The sequence below is a fragment of the Leptonotus elevatus genome, chromosome 21, assembly GCF_054856555.1.
Source record: "Leptonotus elevatus isolate MCC_2025b chromosome 21, RoL_Lele_1.0, whole genome shotgun sequence".
NCBI classification, from domain to species: Eukaryota; Metazoa; Chordata; class Actinopteri; order Syngnathiformes; family Syngnathidae; genus Leptonotus; species Leptonotus elevatus.
The window spans coordinates 12,743,217-12,768,050 of NC_141259.1; the positions used below are offsets into that span (position 1 = coordinate 12,743,217).

A 24,834-nucleotide genomic window follows, 5' to 3' on the forward strand; every position below is an offset into this window, starting at 1 on the left:
ATATATATATATAAATAAATAAAAAGACTATGTATATTAAGGCGTTTTTTTTTTAAAGCCTGGTCATCAAATCCAGATATTATCATCAAAATAAACCGGCCAATAAATCAAACAAAAACTAGCCTGTAAAGTTTCCTCCCAAACTTTTCTCCATGAGGCTGCGTGCACACTCAAGGGATCTGCTTTAAACATAACTGTCCACTAGGGGGCATATATGTCATTCCGTTTGAAGGCAAAATTATTCAACAAAATATTGTCTCCAACACTCAAGTCAAACAAACTAAAACAAAACAAGCCACTTGAATGAAGCAATTAATACTGATTGTTTATTGAAGATGCAGATGTGAAATTTTTAAATAAAACTATAAGCACCCAATCCATTGTTGCTTGGCGTCCGTAATCTGTACTCGCGATGCTGCCCCCTGGTGGCCAAAGCGGTCCAGGCGTGTCCAATTGTGCGGCAGTGTATAATGTCGACTTTTTAACTACAATTATGTATTCAAGTCATCCGGAAATCAAACTCAAAAAAAACATGGCACTTTTCTGCTCCCGAGGAACACAGACAATGCGATTAAGAGCTTTTCGGAATACTGTACTGAATTTCTTCCCTACAGGGAATTATTACAATAATATTCAGAATCATCGAGAGGTTTACTCTCTCCGAGCTGCTGTTGCTGTTCATGTAACAAAAACGTATTTATTTATTTTTTTTAAAGAAAAAAAAGGAATAAGGTAGTTATCACTGAGGAAAGAGCAGTGCATTGTGGGTAGGCCTGTCTGCCGAACTTGACAATAATACTGTTCAGGCACTGCAAAAGACAATTCCATCTCTAGTTTTGTCTTTGAATGTTAGTTTATAAATACGCTTCATCTACACGATACACTATTTGCACTTAATAATTCGAATAATCCATATTTACAGGTTGGTCATCACGCGCTCGTTTGAACTATATGACACAAGCGTGAAATTACGGGGACTGAAAAGTTAGTGGCTAGCTTGAGAAGCTAACTATTCGAACCCAGAATCTCAGAACTGTGAGGCAGACGTGCGAACCGCGAGCGAGTCGATCCAGTTAGGGCTGTGCAGTGGTGCCTTGAGATACAAGTTGAAGTTTTGCATCTTAAAACAGTTTTTGTAATTAAGAGAGGAAAAATATCACCCTCTAATATTACATTTAAAGAGTGTAAACCTTTTGGTGTTGCCCACTTTGACCACTGGGGGGCAGTATACTAGCGCTGGTATTCTACTACTACTCAATGGATTTGTTTATTGACGTTAGAATTAAAATAATTGAACTTTCCTAAGGCAAAGCTGTGATTCAAATACACAAGGTTTAATACTCTTCGTCTGGTTTGACAGTAAACATCAAGTGGGGGTTGCATCAAACTGCTTGAAGCCTTTTTATTGATGAATTGTTCACGATTTGGTAAAAGAAAAACTTTGGGTCACGCATATCTCAAGGTACCACTGTATTGTGATATCATTTTGAAAATAGTTCAAGCCTCCTACTGCATTATGTACACAATACAATCATTAATCACCATAATAATAATAATAATAATAATAATAACACAAATTGTGGATTATTTCTGGATCACATCTTTGGGACAGACAGTAGTTTTTTCTTGAAGGTGGAAACAAAGTCGGGATCTTGCATAGAAGACAGTTTGTGCTTTGAGTGTGATGAAGTTAGCACCAAGACGGCGGCGTGTCAGTCAGCCCTTGAAGAGGAAGGTGAGTGGCGTTTTTTTTTTTTTTATATATGGGTCAGGCGAGCGCAGCGCCTCCGGGCGCTATTGCTGTAAGGCTGCCGTGGCAGAGCAGCAGCGTGGCGGCGGCGACGGGGGCCTCGGGCCGCGCCGGCGGGATGAAGATGGGGCAGGAGCGCGTGCGCGCGTGGCTCTTGCGGCCTCCGCCGGAGTGGCCGACCAGCTCGCTGACGGTGCCCAGGAGCAAAGGCGGCGGCGGGGGCGGGCGGGGGCTGGGCCGCCGCCAGCGTTCCACGCGCTCCTCCTTGTGCTTGATGGAGTACCACGTGAGGAAGATGAAGACGAAGCCCACGAACTTGAGGCTGGCGGCCAGGCCGAAGTAGACGAAGCGGAAGGCGGTCACGTCGTACTCCCAGCACGAGCCGTGCACGCCGCAGTCTTGCTGCCACAGCATGCACGTGGTGTCGATCACCGCGCCGAAGTAGATCGGCGTCGGGATGTACGCTGGCAAAAAAATGAACGATTGTTTGTTCATAAATAAAGTCATGAATATAATCATGATTATCAAATGAATATATTAAAAAAAAGTGAATTTGAGGAGATGTTCCCAAAAGGCTAAAAGTCAGACAGATGGTGCTGCAATATGTCCCTCTCACCACTGGGTGGCAGCATTGGAGCATTTAAGACGATGAAATGGATCAGTCATCTGCAAACACTTGAAATCAACTCACCAAGAGTTCTGAGAAGGACAAACTGCATGCCCAGAGCAAAAGGCCTCTCTTCTTCATCCACCGACCTAAACAAGCACGCACGTAATAAAACACAACACAAAAAATTTCAATATCACACGATAACCTTTTATAGCAACTCCATTATTGTAACGTCCCATCTGTTTTTATGGAAAGTCTCACTTTTTTCGTATTAACTTTTTGTACAGTTGTGACACTTCTATAAAAACGTCTTTTTTTTTTTGTAAAAATAAATACTAATAGTCTATTTTCATATCATTATGACTTAAGTTTTTTTCTTTCCCCAAAAATATGTGATATCAAAAATGGGTTAACTCATAATTTTAGGATATTTTGCTCTCATTAAAACAAAACAAAAATACATTGTATTTTTATGATTCCGACTTCATTCCCGTCAACTTTTTGACGCACTACAAATAATTAAATCTAAAAATAAAATAAAATAAAAAAATGTAATACAGTGATTGATACATTTGTGAGGATACGAGCTGAACCGTCCCTTTCCTTTGCCCTCACCTGAGCGTGACGATGATGGCGGAGGGCTGCGCGCAGGCGGTGATGAGTGTGACGATGAAGAGGAAGACGAGGAAGGGGATGAGCGTGTTGCACGTGCGGTCGCACTTTCCCGACGTGGCGAAGCCGTTCTCGTTCAGGTACGTCTTGACGATGACCAGCTGCAGCTGGTTGACGGGGCCGCCGCCCGACTGCGGCGTGATCACCTGACGGCTCTGCACGCAACCGCACTCCGTGTAGTTCCTCATCTGACCGATAAGAAGGGAAGGCCAGATTGGTTCACAAATTAAACCAAAGACGTTGAAACATATTTGGAGTCCCCCAAGGTTCTGTCCTTGGTCCCCATTCACTGTTTTTTTTTGGGTGGGGGGGTTTGTCCAGTCCGTCTAGTGCTTTTTGTTTGCATGTGTGCGCGCTCACCCCGCTGCTGTCGTTGCCGACGGCGCTGCATCCGGCCAGGCAGGGGTTGAAGTAGGTGATGCCGTCAGAGCCGCACACGGGCGCGTATTCGTGGATGCGGCAGCCGCAGTTGACGTTGCAACTTCCCGTCAGATTCCTGTGCGCCAGCGTCAGCGTCGGACTGCAACGAAACACGTTCGTCTTCAACATAAATGACATGATGACGACGACGTCGCGTCCAGAGTTGGGATGGCTTTGTACTTTTTATTTCATATTTTTAAAAGCAAGTTTTGTATTTGGCACATTTTGTTGTATTTTCTGTCACATGTATATTTCTTGCAATTTTTTAAATAATATTTTTTAATTGTCATGTAATATGTCTTTTTTGATTCAAAAAAAAATTCTGAGTACATTTTGCCATTTATTCCTAATTATGTAATTTTTTGGTCTAATATTTTGAGTATTTTATTGTTGTCGTCTTTAAAAAAAAAAAAAAAGGTGAATAGTTGTGTATTTTCTTTTATTTTTATATTATATTATATTTTATATATTTATGTTTTTTTCCCATTTTTGTCTAACATTGCTTGTATATTTTTGGCCCAATATATATATTTTAATATTATGTTGTATTTCTCATTTTCTATTTTTGTTGTAATATATTTTTTAAACCATTTTCCTTTTTCAATGAAAAAAATATTTGTTCAATTTTTTTACTTTGATTTTTATTCTAATTTGTATGAAATATTGGTATATTTTTTTAAGTAAGTTTTTTCCCCTTCTAATATTTTAGAGGTAGTTTCTAATATTTTTATAGTATAGTATTGTAGTGAATAGTGCCAGTGTCCCTAACGCTTTGACTTGCCGCTCCCTTTTACAAAAATCCCTAACATATCTAGCAATATTGTGACAAACTGATACCACATGTTCATAGTGTTTCATCTCTACAGGATATTCCCGTGCATTACTGTTGAAAATGTGGCTCTATTGCCAGGTTAAGCATTGACAACTTTAGAAGAAGTTTGTTTTGTTTCTTTTATTTAGTTTTTTTTACTTCCCAGCACTGGCGTCTAGACAGGCGTGCAGGAAAGTAGACGAGGCTGCCGGAGTTAAAAAATTCCTCACGAAGGTGCGAGCAGACACGCTGGCCATCCCGAACCGCTTGGCAAGCAGCAGCACATTTATTAGCAAAGAAAAGGTGCGGAAATGGCTATTTTAGTGTAGTTCATGTTCATTCGAAAATATTAAAAATAATAATAATAAATTCTGTAATATGAGTCCAAATAAATAGGATAGATTTCACAATATACCTATTCTATATTTTTTACGTTTAAATTACAATAAAAGCTACATAAAAAAATAAATACAAATATCTATCTATTCTTAATACTTTTGTTTGCTATGTTTTTGTATTGTTGATCATGTTTGTGTATTTTTGCCTTTCCATGTCTTTTTTTTGCATTCTTATAATATTTATCCATTTTGCAACATGGTATCTATTTTTGAAATATTTTGGTATTTTTATTCTGATGTTTTTGTCTAATATTTAGTTTTTTTCCTAATATTGTTGCAAAGATGCCAATGTGTGCGTATTTTTGTCAGTTCTTTTGTATTACTATATTTTTTCTAGCACTTCGTTTTTTTTCTTTGACTATTTGCATTTTTTTTTCGAGCAAATAATTTTGGATTTGTCATCTCAAATTTGCATTCCCCCCCCCCTCAAATATGTGTGTATTTTTCTAAATTGTAACCCGTTTTATTTTCCTAATATTTTAGCTGAAACATTTTGCATTCTTTTCCACTTTGAGCCAAAATGGCCGACTTGCTGGGCTCACTCGTGAAAGTGTCGCCGAGGGCAAGTTTGTGGCACTGACCCGGTGGTGTAGGGTATGTTGATGCCTCCCAGGTTGATGCTCTCGCAGCCCACGATGAAGAGGGTGGAGAAGCAGAGCAGCGACACGCCGCTGCAGATCATGGCCAGCTTGGCCGACTCGCGGGCGCCCAGCTTCAGCTTCTTGATGATGTAGCCGCCCAGCACGATGCCCACGCCCGCGCTGGGCACGATGATCAGACCTGGGAGAACATCAACGCGCATTCCATTAAAAGTGAAAATAAAAATGGCGGCCTCCGTTTTGTTGTTTCTTTGCTTTCGTGGTTCGTTTTGTTCATTGCATCCATCTTGACATGGTTTGGTCGTCCGTGGCAACAGCACCGCCCCTTTGTATCCTAGCAACAAGCAGTTGGCGACTCGGTAATAGTGTTTGTGTCTGTGCGCGCGTCCGGAAATGAGCATATGTTCGCCGACAAGATGCTTGGACACAACAACGCCGCTTCCTGCTGTTGGCGGCCATGTTGGTGCTGCGATAATCCCGAGAGCTGCGCAGGCATCATCAGCACCACTGAAGGATTAGATTAGTGGGGGGATAAATTAAAAGGGAGCGAAAGAAATGTCCGCGCGCGCGCGCGTGTTCCACTTGAGGGACAGTGTGAGCACTTTTGTTGCTGAATGAAAGTCAGCATGACTCACAAAAGTCAACAACATCTTTTAAGTGCCATCATAATGACGACTTGATGTCTTGTTTCAGGTTCATTCCAAGTCTGGATGGCCTCAAACAAGTGCTTCTCGATACTTTTTTTCTTATGCAAAAAAAAAAAGAAGAAGAAAATGTTTCCTGCCCACCCGACTCTCCGCTGTGACTATAAATAGCATCATTTGTCTATAATTGTTTTTTAAATAGACCTCTAGAGGGGGCTAATACTCCTTATGCACTCTGACAATGAGAGCACTGCTGCCACCTACTGCAGTGGATGTACAATTACACTTGATTCAAAACTAAACTCAAACAAACAAAGAAGAGCAAATATAATTCCAGAATTGACTGAGATCAGTGCGTCATTTACCTATAAAAAAAAATAAAAATAAAAAATAAAAATAAAATAAAACTGAATTAATAAAGTAAAATTAAATTCCAGATTTTTTTTTAAAATTAATTAAATTCCAGATTTTGTTTTTTAATTAATTAAATTCCAGATTTTGTTTTCCTCCTCTGGATCAATTATTATGCTAACCTAAAAATAAATAAAATAAAATTCCACCCTTTCTTTAGGGATAAATAAAGTATCTAACCTAAAATAAATAAATTACTAAGCAATTACAGTAACTCTCACTATAAGGGACTATGAAGTTGTGAATCTCTCCGTCATCTAAATGTAGCCAAATAATAAAAGCGGCTAAACATTTGAACACATATCAGCACAATAAGTCTCTTTAAATGCGTTTGCTTCACGAACACGGAGCCTCCGCAGGCCGAAAGAAAAGCGCGTCTTGTCTGTCTTACCGGTGTAAATGCTGGCGTTGGACGCCGGGATGCCAAACTGGGACTCGATGAACTTGGGGATGAAGGTGATGAAGGCGGTGACGATGGCGCACTCGGCCGTGTAGGACAGACTGACGAACAGGAAGGTCATGTTGCTGAGGATCCTCAGCGCCGCCTTGGGGAGGTCTGCGGAAGCGCAAGACGGAGCGCGCTTGCTCGCATTAACGCTTACTGGAAAAGCTGCAATTAACGAAAGGCCGAGGACGCTTCGAAACGTTCAAATCGAATTACATGCAACGCATCGGAACGAGGCGGACAAGCTAAGGATCAGCAAAGTTGGTTTTATGATAGATAGATATAGATATACTTCATATATGTCCATTTGAAAGGCAGTTATTCCCGCTTCGGCCTGTCAAGGGCAAGCACGGCCTCTCCGTGCACCCGAGGCCGTTGTCTCAATGATTTGGCGCCCCCGCGTTGATCCCGTCACTCGCCAATTACGTGGTCGGTGTAAATAAAATACCCTTCTGTTGCCAGGCAGATTAGGCTCACTCGTAAAGATCATTTCCAGAGCTCCTTTGGCTTTTTGTGTCAATTTCCACCTCTAACGGTGTCTTCAGCCGACTTTGGGTGAGATGTTACGCGCCCATGCGGATGTCCGCACACATCATAAATGAAATACGGGAATATTGCGGAGACGCTTAATGATTTCCCTCCCCGGTGTAGGGGGGGGGGGGGGGAGCGGGGAGGCATGGACAGATGGCGACCTCCTGTCTATGCCTTCTGCATCTGCTGCCCTCCAGCGAGACACGCCACTGGCTTGTAACAGTTGTCACACTTGTTTCTTTCGTGGCGCTTCGTTTGCATCATCACAGTTTCGCTCATCAGTGAACGGCTACAAACTATTCGTTTTAGGTAACTTATCGTACATTTTAAAATGCGTCCTTTATAAATGATTTGGATTTTTTACGGTGCCTGAAAACATCATAAAATGGCCGCTTTGAAACAACATGGCCGACGACATCCTGTATCATTTTGGGCCTGGGTTCTATTGACTTCTGTTTCTACTCATGATAGACACGGCTAACGAATTTCATGTGGCGATATGAAACCGACTGACCCCGTGTAGCTGGACGACAAAAACATTTAAATTAGTTTTGCCAATCTGTTGAGTAGAAGTGATCCGACAAAAATATGTGGGCTCAAAGTTTGGGTCAGTTTTTGAAGGACCTGCAAACTCAGGTCAATTAGTGGAGTCCAGTTTTCAAAGCAAACATGGTGAAGCGGCATCTGGCTGTTATGCTGCACGCAAACCAATTAAGTCAGTCCCCAAGTATAAATGCTTTTAAATCCAGGTTTGAAACTATGCTTTCTTTTTCTTTTTACATTCCATCGCCTAAGATCTGTTAAGCATTTTTAAAAATCAATTGTAATGTACAGTCTTTTCGTGATTTCAGAAATCTACTTTTTTATTTATTGATTTTGCTTATAAACGTCTTTACACCTTTTGTTTGTCAATGCATCTAAATGTTGTCAATGTACATTCCTTTAGTCAATTTTAATAAGCTACTTTTGCTTTATTTGCTTCGTCTTTGAATGTCATACGCTGTTTTGTTTGTAAATGCTTTTAGGTGTTGTGCAGAAAAAAAATTAATAATTTGCCTTGCCAAAAATGACCTTAAAATGGCAGCTTTTCAGGAATGGCTTCTCGGTCTCGTTATGACAAGACAAATTTCATGTTGCTAAGTGCCATAGATAACATTATCTATCTGCATTTTAAGTGCTTGTTATTCATACCTAACGTGGCCTGCAACATTTCACAAGGCGAGCGCCACCGCTCCGAGGATGTGCATAATTGGAGGGATTCCGTTTCTCAGCGTCTACGGTCATCTGAAGGACAAATTTCAGCACGTTGGAAGTCGCTCGACCGCGGCGTGGCAAACGTACGCACGCGCGAAAGTGCCAATGTTGCTTTTCACCCTGCGAGCTGTCAAATCCGTCCCGTTTTGCCGGTGAGCACAAATAAATTACCTTTCTGTGATGAGCGCTTTTTGTTTGGCTCGGCAGGCGGGTTTGTCGACTCCGACGAATCGTGACTGAGCTCATTTAAAAAGATAAAATTTAAAAAAAGGCAACAGAGAGCGAGGAAAGCCTGCAGCAGATTGGAGGGAAAAAAGGGGTGTCGTCCGTGGTTCATTTGGTCCCAAAAAAAATAAAAAAATAAATTTAATATGCACTTAAGCGCTTCCAGTGAATTACATGCTTCATTAGACAAACCTCTTAAATCAATAACATCCTCGCTGGAGATCTGAATGGATTCCGCACTGTGGGATAAGAAGACGAATCATGGCCATTGATTGGATTACAGGCACTTTGTACATCATTAGCTCGCGGCTAATGTAAGCCAGATAACAGCAGCAGTCACAACAGTCTTTTTTTCGGTGTACGAAAGAATTTACAAAATCTCCTGTGATCACTGTCGTGGATTTCAGTCCATCTGTTTTGTGTCGTTTGACAAGAAGACGCACCGAGTGACGTTTTAGACGGTTGCGTTAGCTTCTTGGGCTAGCCATGAGCTCGTTAGCCACCGACTGGCTTTCGTTTTCTTATACGCAATTAGGAATGTTAGCATGCGACTCAAACTTGGCGGTCGTCTTAATAAAGGTTGAATAAATCGAGTAATTTCTCACCCTTGATGTCTTTCCCGAAGCCCATGGAGGAGGACACGTTCTGGCGCTTGCTCCCGGACTTCTCCTTCATCACGTCGTCTTCGTCGTCGTCGTCGTCGTCGTCGGACAGGTCGCCCGGCGACGAGCCCGTCGTTTTCTTCCTCTTCTTGTGGCGCGGCGGCAATTTTTTGGGAAAGGCGAACATGGGAAAGATGACCAGGAGCATGGCGATGGCGCACAGCAGGAAGCCGCTCCACCTGAAAACGACAAACACGCCATCAGATTGTCCGAACGATCGGGAAATTAAAACGAGCATTTGTCGTGCTTACCAGTTGCCAACGAAGCGAGGGTCGCTTTGGTCGATGTTGACCACGGTTTTGGGGTCCACGTAGAAGCCGATGAGGACGCCTCCCAGCAGGTAACCGGCTGCCGGTCCCAGGGCTCCCATCACGTACATGACGGCTGAAAGCGCAAGAGAGACACAGAATGGTTAAGTCGTTGTGACAAACGGTGACATTTTTGATTCTGTGGTCGACTGCTCCATTCATATCATCCATCCATCCATCCATTTTCTTTAGACGAAAGGCAGCCACTATTTCCAACACACGTGAGTGTGTAAATGTTGGGTGGGTGGGGGTGGGGGGGGGGGGGAGAGATTAAGCACAGCAGGCTCTGAGACGGTCCGAGCCAATCAGACGCCGCCAGGGGAAAGCAAAAGAAACTCATTAAAGTTAAGAAACCCAGATCGGACGAGTGGAAAATAAAAAGGCCCCTGCAGCAAAGACAAGTCAAACCCATTTAACAGCAACAATGGAGGGGGGGGGGGGGGGGGTTGTGGGGTCAAACTTTCCATAATTACGCCTGGAACATTGCTTCAAGCTATCACGGTGTTAGGATTAGCACTTTTTTTTGGGGACAATTAAAAAATGTCTCGCTTGCACACAGACTTCATTTTCACAGGTAGGATAACGAGTAACCTTTTGTGCATCTCGACAAGATGCAAAATGTGCTCTCTTTAGTTCATCACTTTTTTAATACATACACACCACACAAAAAAAAAATTTTTGGAATCAACCCAATCAGACGCTTAATCTGGGTCCTAGACGCTAATGGAATCCCGCCTCCCCCCGGCCACCACATTACATAACAACTCCTCGCGTATGCTCAAACACTTCCCCGCCGTTAAAACGTTTATTTTTGTCACACTGGGAAGTTGTTTTCGCCACATGTTTCCTGATGACTTTTGCTCGACGTGCCTCCGCAAGCAAAGTGCAAAGTCACTAAATGTTTCTAAACACAAACAGAAAGCCTCTCACTTTATAGCGATAATGACGCTCTCTGTTCAATGACAGTCAGATGTAATATTTTTAACTCAAATATTGTTCAATTAAAACACTTTTTTTTGCCTATTTATGTGTGTATTTTTCCATCTAATATTTTTTTATTAATATTAGTTTATTTTTCACTTTTTTTAATTTTTTGTGTGCGTTCCATTTAATATTTAGTTTTTTTGGGCCTGACATTTGTATATTTATCAAATATTTGTGCCATTCAGCTAATATTTTGGGGATTTTTTAATCAACCTTTTTCTATTTTTCCAATATTAATTTTCCCTTCCATTTTTCATCCAGTATTTTTCTATCCAGTGAATTTTATACATTGCATGTTAAATGAATATATAAGTCTCCTTTTTTTTTTATCACAAAAACCTGGCATTTAACTTATTCAATCTACTGTGTTCAATTGTACATCGCAGAAAAAAACCTCTACATGTCTGCGCCGGACTGTATGAATGAATGAAGCGTGCACAGAATATAGATTTGATATCAAGCATATTTAAGCACGCAGGTCAGCTTTTTTTTTTTTTTTTTTTTTTATAAAGACGCATGACCGCTTCAGCGCCATAAATCCACACCGTCAGACCCGACTCACTGCTCTAAGCACCTAAAGCAGGTGTCCTTCCCGTTGGCTCACATCGCATATATATATATATATATCATCTTTTAACAGCGCCGCCGTCTCTCATATTCCACAGTCGAGGCACGGCCGCAGTGGGGAAGCGTAACGCAATGTGCCAGGATATTAGCGGCGACAAACTATTAATTATAGCGTGGCAAGCGTGGCAAAGGGTCTTCTCTTTTTTTATCTCCTCCTTGAGATGAATAACGGCTCGTGGGGCCCGTAAACGGCTGAGGACAGTCTGGAATTAAATGAAACGAGACACGCACTGTGATGATGATGATGATGATGATGATGGAGTTGCAAATGAAAGTTGCATCAAGTCAAATTGGACTTAAATGCAGCATAATTGGCATCCCGTGAACTCGGGGCCAGAAACAAGTAAGTTCAGGAAAAAAAAAACTGGAGGTTCAATCTGAAGGTGGACCGGGACAAAAGCCTTCAGATTGACAGATGTGCTGGCACAAGCAGCAACAGCGGCGACGCTCAATCACACACAGACGCACTCACAGGCTGCAGTGGCGGTGGGGGGGGGGGGGGGGGGGCGTCACCGCGGTACAGCGTGCCAATGAAGGAGGGCCGCCTGACTGCGAGCTTGCTTGACTCGATTACGCAACAGACCTTCAGCGGCGGCACGTGAAGGACAAAAACCTTCCAGGCTTGGTACGACTTGATCCGTCGGGCGCTATCAGCTTTCCCCGCTCGCGTTTGTACATTGAGTCAGCAGCGTCTGCGTGGCCGCTGGGGTCTGACTTTCAATATGTGGCGGTGTTTCTCCGCATTCGACGTTGGCGTGGTATCAACACCAAGGCCGGCGTCTTTCTCTAAAGCAAGAAAGCGGAGACGACGGGTTTGGGATTCCTGAATCGATTCGTTCTCAACTTTTTGTCTCGTAATTCATCTTTTGATCTGAAACCCAAAAAGTCTTCAGTGCGTAACAAACACAAAATGAACTGACCTTGCCGTTCCAATACTTTTGACTGCGCATGCCTTTACCTTTAAAAACGTGATTTTGCAACACCAAACACCCACAAAGATGTTTTTACTGCAGGAAATTCTGCGAATCCTGGCAGGCACGGCGCCCAGCTGTGTCCGTAGCCGCTTGGACTGTAAATGGAACTTTGAGGCATAACATCGCCCCCATGCTCCCTCCTGAGCTCCCGTGACCTTGTCTTCACCCCCCCGCCCCCGCCCCCCAACCATCCTTTACCCTTGACAAGGGAGCCAGCAAACACTTGATGAGAAAGCACACTGACTAATGAAGCAGCCCCCCCGGTGGCCAAAGTCATTACTTCGGGCTAATGATGCGATTTAATTACAGTTTACAAGAGATACAAGTGACCAAACACATGAATCATTGGATTGTTCTCTTCCAAAGTGTCCACCTGCGTTCATCTTTTTAATAACAAGTCGTCTCTTTCGCTCTGTCGAGGGGGGGGGGGGGGTAACTTTAATAAATGATGTCGCCGCGCTCCGCAGCCAAACAAATCTCGTGATGCCCCGGAACCTTGGGTTTGTGTTCAATGCCACGCCGCTCTCTCTTCTCCGTGTTACTCGGGCGTATATAAAGCCGACTTACGCGTCACGCATTCCTGATTCGACGAGAATAACGCAAGTGCGACAATGGAATAGCATCGCCGTGGCAACGTCTTACATGTTGCACACACAAACACACTTTAACGTTTATAGGCAGAGATGGCAAATCTGGGTACTAGCTAGATAGCGCCCTAGCAGGTAAACAACTCCCGGGGAGCTAGCTAGCTAGCTAGCTAGCACATAGGACAAAAGCTCAACTGTGGCAGGGTTTTTACCTTCTGGATCTAGATTTTCCACCTTATAGGTGCCAAAAGTTGAACAGATGTGGAAGCTGATCGGCGAATCGGATGCGAGCGAGCCGCGTGGAATGTTTTCACGGATCAAGAGCGTAGTAAAGATGTTTGACCCAGGCGGCCCGTCGGTACCGACTGGTACAGACGCAGAGCTTAGACTTGAAAGAAATGAAAAACCATCAGACAAAATCGGAAAAAGCCCTTCTGACGTGTACCATCAACGGGTTGGAGTGCCGCACGCATGCTTGGCTGCTAAGCCAAAAGACATGACGGGTCACAAGAAAATAAATACCCCCCCCCCCCCTGAAGCGCTTTTCATTTGATTTGGACTCTGGATTTTGGGGTGACTCAGATGCTCATTATGTGTTGTATCCTTCTTGTAAAAGTGGAGTCGAGGTTACTCTCTCAAAATCCTGTGTTGGCGGAAACACACTTGAGTCGCTGCGTCAGACAAACCGTCCACCTGCATCGGAACGCGAAGGAGATCAAAGTCTGCTCCTCGTCTCCCGGGGAGGGCCAGGCGGCGACATGTCACTTTTCGAACCCTGTGTGCCATATCACATCATTCCAGAGAAGAGCAGTAGACTTTATAAAAGCTTTTTTTTATTTTTTTTTATTTAATCCTATCATGACAGCAAGCAATCCGACTTCGGAACGCAACTGCGAGTGTGTCTGAAAGCGGCGGGTAAAGATTCACGAGGACTGATTTGGTAGCAAAATTGAGCTCGATTGATATCATTATCATCATCATCATCATCATCATCATCATCATCATCATCATCGCCGCCGCACGCGCGAGGGCGATGCGTCCGCTGTATCCGCTCAAAGAGCGAAAGCCAAAGCGGTCTTTCTCTTTAACGAGCACAAATGATGGAAAATTACAGAAAAGAACGGCCCCAATCGGAATGTGCCAAATCCTTCCCTGCCGCCCCCCCCCCCCCCTTTTTACACTTGGGTTTCCCCACATCGCTGTTGCTTCCCCAATTATCTAAATAACCATCAAAGATCTTTGCTTTTACAACCCGTTTCACAGCGACACCCAAGCCTCTCAAGCTCGCCCCAAAAGGAGGCCTCCTCACAAGACCCTCGCCGTGTGATCCTCTTTGGCTTTTTTTATGTGCTACGCTGGACATTCCTTCAGCAGGATCCTCGTTAACCCTTTGCAACACCAGCGCTTTGAAATGTAACTTTTTGCTCATAATTTGCCTGCACAAGAGGACGGTGGGCGAACGAAGCATCTGGATAGCAATTGGATACCTCAAAAAAAAACGCTGGATGTGCTTTTGCACCTGCAGCTTTTCAGCCCCTCCCATTGGCAGCCATTACCGACTCAACAATCTGGTCCGCTGTAGTCCGGATTGGTGAGAGGTCACATCTCGCTGTGTAACCCATAACAACATATCTGATGAGATAAACCAGGATATCCGGGCTTCGGCCGTAATCTTATTTTTACTGCTCTTCTGTCGGTTTGCGAGTTAGCAACTGAACAACAGCTTCATCGTCTTCGTCATAGCTCACGGTAGAGCGCTCGGTTCGACGATTGTGGCATAAAGATGCGGGAGAACGTCGAACGTCATTGGCAGTGCAGCTGTGGAGGCAGGTAAGCAAAAGGGGCCGACAGACAAAAAGGCACAAAAAAAAAAAAACGCCTACGCGAGGCGGGTGCGCAGGTCCGCTATTGACTCGTCTTCTTTCACACGTGTTTGTCTTTCCGCACAGTCACAGATGTGCAAATACTGTTTGCTGGAAAACGATTGTGGAAATTCTTCCAAACCGTTATCACTTTCAGAACAAAAGCCTAACCAGTCGATCGGGGGCATCCAAGGTCATGGTACTCCACAAAAGTTGAACTGAAATGTAAGTGCTATATTTAGCGGCATCGTAGATGTGAAATTTGCCGCGAGGGCTCACGCTTGTCAGGATGCATCTTTTTTTTGGTCTTGCCGCGTTATTCGTGCCGTTCGGAGTTGTCCGTCTCCCTAAAGACTGGGATTTTGGAACGGGCGGGCCCTCAAGAAGGGAACAACACCGTAAGGTCAGAAAGCCCCCCCCCCCCCCCAAAAAAAATATTTGATGATAATATGTTCTATGCGGCCCACTAGTCTAAATATGGCATTCTGTTTAAGTTAAGCAACAAAATCCATCCGTTTTGATCCATCTCAAGCAGCGGCCATTTTGACATCTAACCAATCACAGCGCAGCTTCAGAAAAAGGTGAGCTCTGATTGGTTGTTGCCTGAGCGATATTGATGTCATCTTCAGTCGTCGGCGAGTGGCAAAATGGCTGCCCCAAGATGGATTTTGCTCCACAACTCATATTCCAAAACTGTAATACTAATCAGAATGTCATGTTTAAGACAAGTGAGGTCACATATAACATATTCTCGTCAAGAAATGTTAAAGATTGACTTCCGCTTTAAGAAACAAGGGAATGACTTGTTCTCTTCCAGTTTGTTTTCTTCCGCACTTTTGGTATTATTTAGCAAAAATATAACTGTGTCTCACCTCTAAACGTATCGCCAGGCTCAATTAAACACTATTCTCAGGCATTCTTTGAATTTTCATTCAACCAGCTACGGGGATGAAGGGAGGATTAGGAGAAACAGCGCGGACCAAAGAGTGAACAAGAACAAAGGGGGAAATAATATGTCCAATTTTTTTCTTCGGCCCCCCCCGGCGGCATAGCTGAAAACAAAAGGTTTCTCAGTGTTCCTGCAATCACAACCTCGCTTGTGGCATTTCCCCAGGAACCTTCCCACACTGTCAAAACAATCCGGCCAGTGCGCTGATAATGGCCGCTGGGCATCCGGCAAATGATGTCTAGCAATGACTACACACACACACACACACACACACACACACACACACACACACACACACACACACACACACACACACACACACACACACACACACACACACACACACACACACACACCGCTCATACGTGAACAGTGAGTAAAACCTCCGTCCGTGAAAACAAACGAGACTCCCACACTTGCTTCGAGGGGGGAAGAAGACGGCAAAAAAAAAACACATGGAGGACTTAAGCGCCGCGAGTGGCACAGGTTGCGCCAATGGAAAGGTCACATGGCGTACGAGGGGCGAATTTCGCCGATTGTACAAATGTGAAATACGGCACGCGTGAAGTGGAAAACGTGGGGCAGCCGGACTGCTGGAAAACACAAAGACCAAACGAGGTGAAGCTAGGCTAGCGGTTAGCAAAAGAAAGAAATGCAGTGGCTAAACTGACAAACTATGATTGGTCACTACCCATTTCCTCAGCTCAGGTGATATCATCTTTAGTGTCCTCACAAGTGGCAAAGTTCGTTTTTTTTAAAGTATTAAAATATCTTCCTACTAATGGCTCAATGAGTCAAGTATCCTCCACACGACATGTCCCGCAATCGCGTGCTGCGATTTGACCGTTCATATCAAACAGGGAGAATCCATTAAGCTCATCATGAATGTTGAGATCCTCCTCACTTTAGGGTCAAAAGAATTGAGACACACCCCTCAACCAATTGGCCAATCAATCGGAGCTTGTGGACGGACATGAAGTCGGCAATTGGCTTTAAAAGTCTGAGACTGGCTAATCCTTTGACATTTGTCGACGGTGCGCAAGTAGAAGTGGACATCCTAAAATGGACAATTCTGAGGGCAGCGGGGGGGGGTTCGGCTCGGGTGATTGGATGACACTGTGTTGCCGCGGCAACGGCAGGCCAAAGCCGCATTACAGGTCAGAGGAAACGCGGGCACAAAGCGAGATCCTCACATAACGAGGCGCTCTCTCATTTGCACCACAAGTACCCCCCCCCTAACCCCGCCGATGTCAACCTAAAAAAAACTTTCGACTCCTCCCCGCTGAGTCGCTGCAAATTGGGTTGGGGGTTAAATGGGTTTGTTGAGGTACGTCTGGTTATTCTGCAGGAAATGTGTGCTGGCTTAAATGATTGCGCAGAGCCAAGTTGCCATGGTTATTTTCAAGCATCTGGGATGCAACTCAAGGGCGTTGTAGACCCCGTCTGCGCTTTCCTTCTATACCTGCTGAAAACAGGCAAAGTGGGCGCCAAGTGTATTTATATCCGTTTCCTTTTTGCAACAATTAGCATTAGAATACAGCCAAGTTTCATCATTATTAAAAAATGCGGGTAAATTAGCTTTTTTTTCAACATGGCCCTGGTTGATCTCTTATACTCTGCTGACACTTGCTGGCCGTTTTTGTGATACTACGTTACACGTTTTTGGGAGCAAATGGGTTAATTATTAATCAATTGTTAAAAATATCGACATCTCAAAAACTACATAGAAACAATAAAAAAAAATGGATGTCATATTTGGACTCAGCTGCCCGAAAATTATAAACCATTCAAATAGCTTTGGCACTTGAAGAAAAAAAAAAGGACAAATATATCCTATGTTTTAGTTCTTTCGTGATTTTATTTTAAATGTATTTATTTTTTGCCATTACTCTGCCGTACAGAAGTCAAACAGTTTTTCGGGAATTGTAGTTTACCTTACTTATTTTTATACCTTACACTCCACAAACACTTCATATAGCTATATCAAAGAAAATCTAAAACTAATGGAAACTAAACTAAAATGAAGCATTTGCTAAAAAATAAAAATAAAAAACAAACCCACTCTAAAAACTAATTAAAACTCACTTGAATTAGAAAAACTAAATATCATGACAAATCCTATTACAACCCGGTTGGTAACTTAAGAAAAAGCCGTCAGCGAGAAAGGGGCTTACGGCTAACGCCACCGCCTCAATCCATTGTAATGTTTTCGCCTGTTTAATCACATGACTCGAGGACACATAGTTTGCATAATAAGAGGTCAGTGGGACAGCGGGCATCTGCGTGAAAGCCTTGAGCAGATTGAGGGGTGCCCCACCAACGCAGTCACATGGGCGGATTACTTTCGGAGCTATGCGCGCAATATCACGGCGGAATACCGCCGATGCGCGACGCCTGAATGTATCTCCTCTCCGTCCGGCCGTCAGAACTTGTCGTTTCACGGTGTGCACTCTCCCACACACACGCACACACGCGCACGCACACACATTGTACCGCTCCATTAATCATACGCAACCCAGTTCTGCCGACGAGCCCACATTCCCTCTCGCAGTGCTGCGGGTCCACTTTGCAGTCTTTGTGGTGCCGCACCAGCCAAACCTCGACAGGCTCGGTCGGCCAAAGGCAAACAATCGGGCATAATCGCAAATTAATGTGAAAATCCAGAGCTAAGAAGGGAGCCATGTTTCACAGGGAGCGTACCAAAACAAATAATCAATAGTGTAGCACTTGTTGGCATCTTTCTGTTGGGCTGCCAGTCAAAATGGTGCTCACAGACAGAAACAACTAAAAGGTCTAATTTCCAGTTCCTGAGACCAAAGTGATTCCATTACACACCATGCCAATGTTTTTGTTTTGTTTTTTACTGAACCACAAAAACATGGTGCAACTGTCAAGGAAGAAAAGGATGGCCATATAAATAAGAGGATGTTTGCATATTTTTGTAGAAATAGACCGATTATCGGCCTGGCTAATTATCGGTGCCGATATTTGTTATTTTGACAAATATCGGCATCGGCCGTTTTACAAATTTGAAGGCCGATAAAGCGCTTAGCGAATTTGTAGGATGTTCGCAGGCAGTTTTTACTCGTCGCAAAGACATTTCGAACGTATACAGACAATTTGTCATTGTCTGCGAAGATCTTTTAAAACCTTTTACGAACATGACGAAAACCCCAAATTAGCTACATTCGCATGTATTTGTCACTCTGAACTTTTCATTTATGGATCTATTTAAATTGCCACTTTATAAAAAAATTATGCTGACCGTGAGAACTCCCTACTCTTTTTTTTTTTTTTTTTAATTAAATTAATGGTATGTTAAAATTTGGGAAAACAGTCGTTCGAAGCCCAGTGCAATTATTTAAAATAATTTTTGTTTGTATGTTTAAAATGAAAAGAAAAAGTACATTTTAAAAATGTTGACGCTAATATTTTCTCTTTTACTGCAAATGAGTATCGGCTTGAAATATCGGTTACCGGCCTCTTTGACTACTAATATTCTGTATCTGCCTTGAAAACAACATATCGGTCTATCACTATTTTTGTATATTTTGAGAGGGCGTTGGCTTGCCACGCTTTGCTTTCTCGACACACAACAGTTTTTTTTTTTTAGATACATTAAATTCAAATTTTATCATACCCTGTACTTGTGAGAATTTAAAGTACCTTCAGAAAAGGCGCATTCCGCAGTGACGGTGCGCTTACCCAAGTAGAGAGACGCGTTCTCCTTCTTCACGTTGTCGTCCAGGTAGGTGGGCCCGAGGGTGTAGATGGGCGTGGAGCCCATGCCCACCAGTATCTGGGCGCAGATGAACAGCGCCACGTAGAGGTTGTGTTCGTTGCCTTCGTGCTGACGATGGCACGACTGCGCGTCCGCCGCCTCCCGCCCGCTGCCGTTCCCGCCGAGGCAGAGTCCCTCGTGGCCCGCCGAGGCGTTCATCTCCTGGATCTGGTATGGCGGCGAGATGAAGTGGGGCAGGGAGAAGAGCGCCGCCCCGACGGCGATGACCACGCCGCCGACGGCCAGCCAGCGCGGCCTCTGACCCCGGCCCCCGAAGTAGGAGATGAAGACCACCACCAGCAAGCTGCCGATGTCGAAGCAGCTGACCAGCAGGCCCGACTCGGAGCTGCGCAGGCTGTAGCGTTTCTCGATGGTGGTGATGACGCTGCTCAGGTAGCCCGAAACCATCAGGGACTGGATGAAGGTCAGGTAGCACATGCAGAACAGGAAGCAGCGCGAGTCTCTGAGGATAACGCGCACGTACTTGCTGGCCGGGATGCGGATAAGGCGGGAGAGGGAGAAGCCGGCTTTCTTACCGCCGGCCGCCCTGTGGGGGTCCGCGGGCAGGGAGCCGCTGAGGCCCACCATGCTGGACGCAGAAGGCGAGAAGTCCGTCCTGGAGGAGGGCGACTCGGGGGTTTTTGGTGAGAGTTCGCGCTTCTCTTCCACGTGGATAGCAGCGGCGTCAAGCAAGCCAGCGTCCTTGCAGTCCGTCTGGCAGGGTCCGTTCAGGACGGGTAAGCTTTTGGACTTGAAGCAACTTTCCGAGTCTGTGTAGCGGTCCCGGAGCTGGAGGATCTCCAGGGATTCGGAGAGATCGCTGCCGGTCTCGTCGCTGTCCGACGACGTCATGGCACAGCCAGGCGAGATGACGAAAGAGGCGGAGGAAGGGCGGCGCCGCTCCGAGAGGACCCTGGCTGTGCTGGGAAGGCTTCTAGTGCAACATGGGGACTCGGTCGGGAGGCGGTAGGCACAAAACTAAAGACCACCCTGCCGGCATCACCACAGCAGACTGGACGCTTCTGATGACGAACATTTTTCGACAAGCAAAATTTTCCTCACTCGCCAGTAAGCAAAATTTTCCAATACAGTCCATGGGTTGATCTATTTGACAATGAATCCACCAAAAAATATCAATTAAAAACTTAAATTTGGTCTGGTTTAAGGTCCCATTTTCTCGTTTTCTTTGTTCCACAGCAGAGCAGCAGCCTACAGACACAACAAACAACAAGTATTAATGGTGTCCACAATAAAGACGTGTGTACGTTGCACAGGAAATTCTTGGGCAGGCTATTTAGACGCTGTTCCGAATCCATTATGGTTGAGTTATTTCAAGGTTTTACACACAACTGTAGTCAGTCACGATTTTCACAAAGCTAGAATGAGAAAATTACAGCTGTGTACAAAAAAAATTGTGGGGGGGGGGAATTAACTTGCGAAATGTATTTTTTGTTTTCCCCCCATGGTGACATTTTACATTTAGGATGTCTTTAGGATCATGTCGTTTTTACATCATATTATTTTGCATCTTCATTTTATTCATAAAACACCGTTCTTGAAGCAGTAACGCAAATTGTATTATTATTATCACTATTATAAAAAATAATAATAATGAAAAGGCACACAGTGGAAATAATAATACTTTTTGTTTTGTTTACGGCCACAATTTCTGATAACATCTTTTCAGCGTGCAGTTTCCCTGCGTTCACCAATAGGCTGGGATGTCTACTTTAAAACCATTAAATTGCTGAATTGTAAACAAAAAAAGCTGACCGTAAACAACACAAACAAAGCGTACGACCGAGTGACGGTGTTGTCAAAAACTCCCCAAAAGGCTAAAATAAGAATAAAAACAGCATCATCTCTCCTTTTGTCGCCGCACAAACACAGTGTGAGAACAAAAGAGCACGCTGTCACTAAACGTCTCACTTCAGGCACTCTGACGGCAAACACATCGCGACAACGCAGCAATATTTGATACTCATGTACGAATTTGTCCCGAAGAGATTTTGTGAATACGTTTTAGAGAAAGACTTTAAAAGGTCGCTGTACTCACACGAGGCAGAAAGGAGGTAGCCTGTTGTTGTCCTCTGAGCTGTCGCTCGCTGAATGAAATGCATTTGATGCACAGGGCTGCTGCTGCTGTTGCCGCCTCCACTGACCGTAGGAGATTAGGCAACTCTAGTAGATTCCTCACACAAAAAAACGACGTAAAAGGAAATATCTAGGCATTATTCTTATTCCAATGTATTTACATATTGATTTGTATGCTATAAACAAATAGTTAAGACAGTTTAAAAGTGTGCGATGACGTCTATGCCTGAAAATAAGAGGTACGCTGAACGCACCGCTCCACAATCGGTGAATTGTTTACAACATCAGCCATCTTGGGATTTGTAGTTTCTAGTTTTAATTACATTACACGCAAACTTGAAATAGAATAATGTTAACAAAACACGTAACATTAACCGCCCACAAATTGGAACATTGCACCACTACTTATTAAGAAGAGGTATTACAATGACATTTTAATGTCAAATAATCGAGAAGCGAAACCTCAGTAGACTTCGTGTACCGGCATGCATTTCGGCCTACTATGGCGGCTTGTTGAAGAGGACTCCGCCATACGTCATCTCGACAGCTGGGAGCCATGCTGACCCAGCTGTGACTGACTGGTGGCAGGGTCACACACGAAATGCCTTTAGGCACACGGAATATATATATAATATATATAATAGCACACTTTAATTTAAATACAATGTTTGGATTTGTCATTTAGCGTCTTCTCACATGTAAAATGCACAAATACATTTACAAGTGATTTTATTTTATTTCTAAGCCTGACGTATTCAAGGTCCACCCACAAGATGGCATTGCAGTGACGCTGCAAGATGGCTATGAAGAATGAGAGCGTTTCAAATAACTTACAATAGGAAAAGTTGATGGAATATATCGCTAATATTTTTATTGATTTGAATTGTATTTCGGGTTAGGCAATCAATTGTGATTGTTAAGGGGCTAGGAAAATGCATTATGTCAATGGATGTCTTCCAGGTAGGGCTGTGCAGAAAGATCCAAGTATCGATGAAATCACAAGACATGAGAATGAAACTGAAATAATCAAAACCACATCAACAAAAAAACACATCATGGCAATACTTTTTTTTTTTATCGGCACAATGCATCATGGGGGAAAAATATTGCCTTTCGATTGATTGTTCACGGCTAAGAAAAAACAATATGTTGAAACTTTCTAAACTTTTGGTGGACAACATGCGTCTGGTAAATTGGCCAATGGCATGCTTTTCAAAATTGTGGCTGTAATCACCCAAAAGTTTACACCCCCCAAAAAATGGCTATTAAAAGTAAGATTTTGCAATTAAAAATACAATCACTTTTGTTTTTGTTTTGTTTAAATGACGTTGGACTGCATGACGGCAAGAGTGTGACAAATAAATGATTCACACTTTAAAGGAACGCCTTCTGATTGGTTCCAGCGCCTCCTTGTATTACAAATTCGAGGCACAAGGTGGCGCCAGAGGCAGCTGCATTTTGTACATCAGACCAGCGCATGGAAAGTTTCCTCGGTCTTTATCAGCTGTTTGTAAACTTCAAAGTTTGCTCACATCCTGCGCATCCCCACACTTTGATTCCTTAACAAATTCAGTTTGCATATGGATTTTACAATAGAGTGCTGTTTAACATTAAAATTGTGATTTTTTTAGGGGGCTGGAATACATCAAAGTGCTCGTTTCAAATTTAAATACAGTCAAGGTAGAAATATATTTTGAAATGTTGGGAATGAAAGTAAAAAGTATGTCTGACTGAAAATCTGACTTAAATTGAAGATTCTAAAAAAATGAAACATACACAAGATACGAGCTGCACTGTGGAAAAGTGAGCAAGGTGTGGAGAGGATGTGAAGTTTAGTAGAAGTAGGAGCCACATGTTTGACTTGCTTTTACCTCCAACCACTAGGGGGCAATGTGTTATTGTTTGTTTGTTTGTTTGTTTGTTTACCTGAGCCACGGCCAGGTGGCCAGGTCGTACTTAACTTAATTGGGGTTCCACTAGCAGACAGGTGTTACTGATTGAGAAAGCAAAACAATTTTCGACGGGTGTTGTCTTGTATTTTTTTGCCGTTTATGTTGTTACTAGTTATAACTTGGTGAATTATGAATTAAATGTCAACCATCATTACAATCAAGAAAATTCTGTTGTTTGTTTTTACGCCTTTTAAAAAAATTTAAAATTTTTTTTACAAGAAGTCAAAATTAACCAGTATCCACTAATACAATAAAATGATGATTACGAGCCTTTATGTGGCTTGATTCGTTTTTACAAATGGTTGACATGCTACCCATCAACTCTTGAAATCGTCCTCATGATGTCATCACCCACTCATGTTCCTGCCGGCCTTGGAGGAGGTTGTGGTGATTTGTGGAGGAGGGGAGTGCACACGCTTCCTGTCAACCGTCCCAACTTTATTGACACGGACAGGAATCACTAATGAAAGTCTGTCTGTTTCTCCCACCCTGACTCGTGTTCATTAATATAACACACGCACACGCACGCAGACACGCGCACGCGCACGCACACGCACGCACAGTAGATAGCCTTGACCTAGCTGCTGCGAGGCATACGGGAAAATGAGGCGCGGCCTCGTTTAACTGGAAGTCGAGCAAATGAAAGACAACGAGCAGTAATTAGACCAAACAATGTAGCAATAGCGTAGCGTCATCAGCCAATGAGTTCGTCAGTCATCACAAAATGGAGCCGATTGTTGTTACTTTGTTGTAATTAACCAATTGTTTTGATCAGTTTTTTTTCCTTTTCCGTGCCACTGATTGTGATTTATCACAAACAAGAGAACTTGTCAGAAACACTTGGTTTATTACAACAAAGTAACAGTTATCTGCATTCTTGACCGACTTTTAGCTTTACATTCAAAAGAAAACGTAATGTCGTAAAATGTTTTCATTGCTGGTCCAAATAGAGCATGGGCATTTTTTCTTTGTTTAAGTTGAGTCATTACTTTTGTTTTAAGTGTGTTGATGTTTTCCTCATTTTAGTTGCAGTGATAGTTGATTACTTTGTTTTAATAAACAAACTAATCAGACTTTTTTTTTCAGTTTTAGTTGCAATGACTGTCCACAGTCATTACTTAGTTTTAATAAACCAATTGTTTTGATGTTTTCCTCATTATAGTTGCAATGATTGTTGATGTTGGTTACTTTGTTTTAATAAACTAACTACTTTGCTTTATTTTTTCCCTTTGTTTTAGTTGAATGACTGTCGAGTCATTACCTCGCCTTAACGAAGCAAGTGTT

At 43.3% G+C, this 24,834-nt stretch overlaps 1 protein-coding gene across 1 annotated transcript; it reads right to left on the reverse strand.

Annotated features, from left to right (window-relative positions):
* Positions 1–343: 343 nt before the first annotated feature.
* Positions 344–21,697, reverse strand: slco5a1 (solute carrier organic anion transporter family member 5A1). Its single transcript, XM_086066578.1, has 10 exons — positions 21,561–21,697; positions 19,429–20,713; positions 9,684–9,816; positions 9,376–9,611; positions 6,707–6,871; positions 5,243–5,441; positions 3,393–3,552; positions 2,976–3,220; positions 2,442–2,506; positions 344–2,214 (listed from the first exon to the last, which is right to left on the reverse strand). Exons 2-10 carry the CDS (start codon positions 20,354–20,356, stop codon positions 1,769–1,771), a joined length of 2,577 nt encoding a protein of 858 aa, XP_085922704.1. The 5' UTR covers positions 20,357–20,713; positions 21,561–21,697; the 3' UTR covers positions 344–1,768.
* Positions 21,698–24,834: the final 3,137 nt, after the last annotated feature.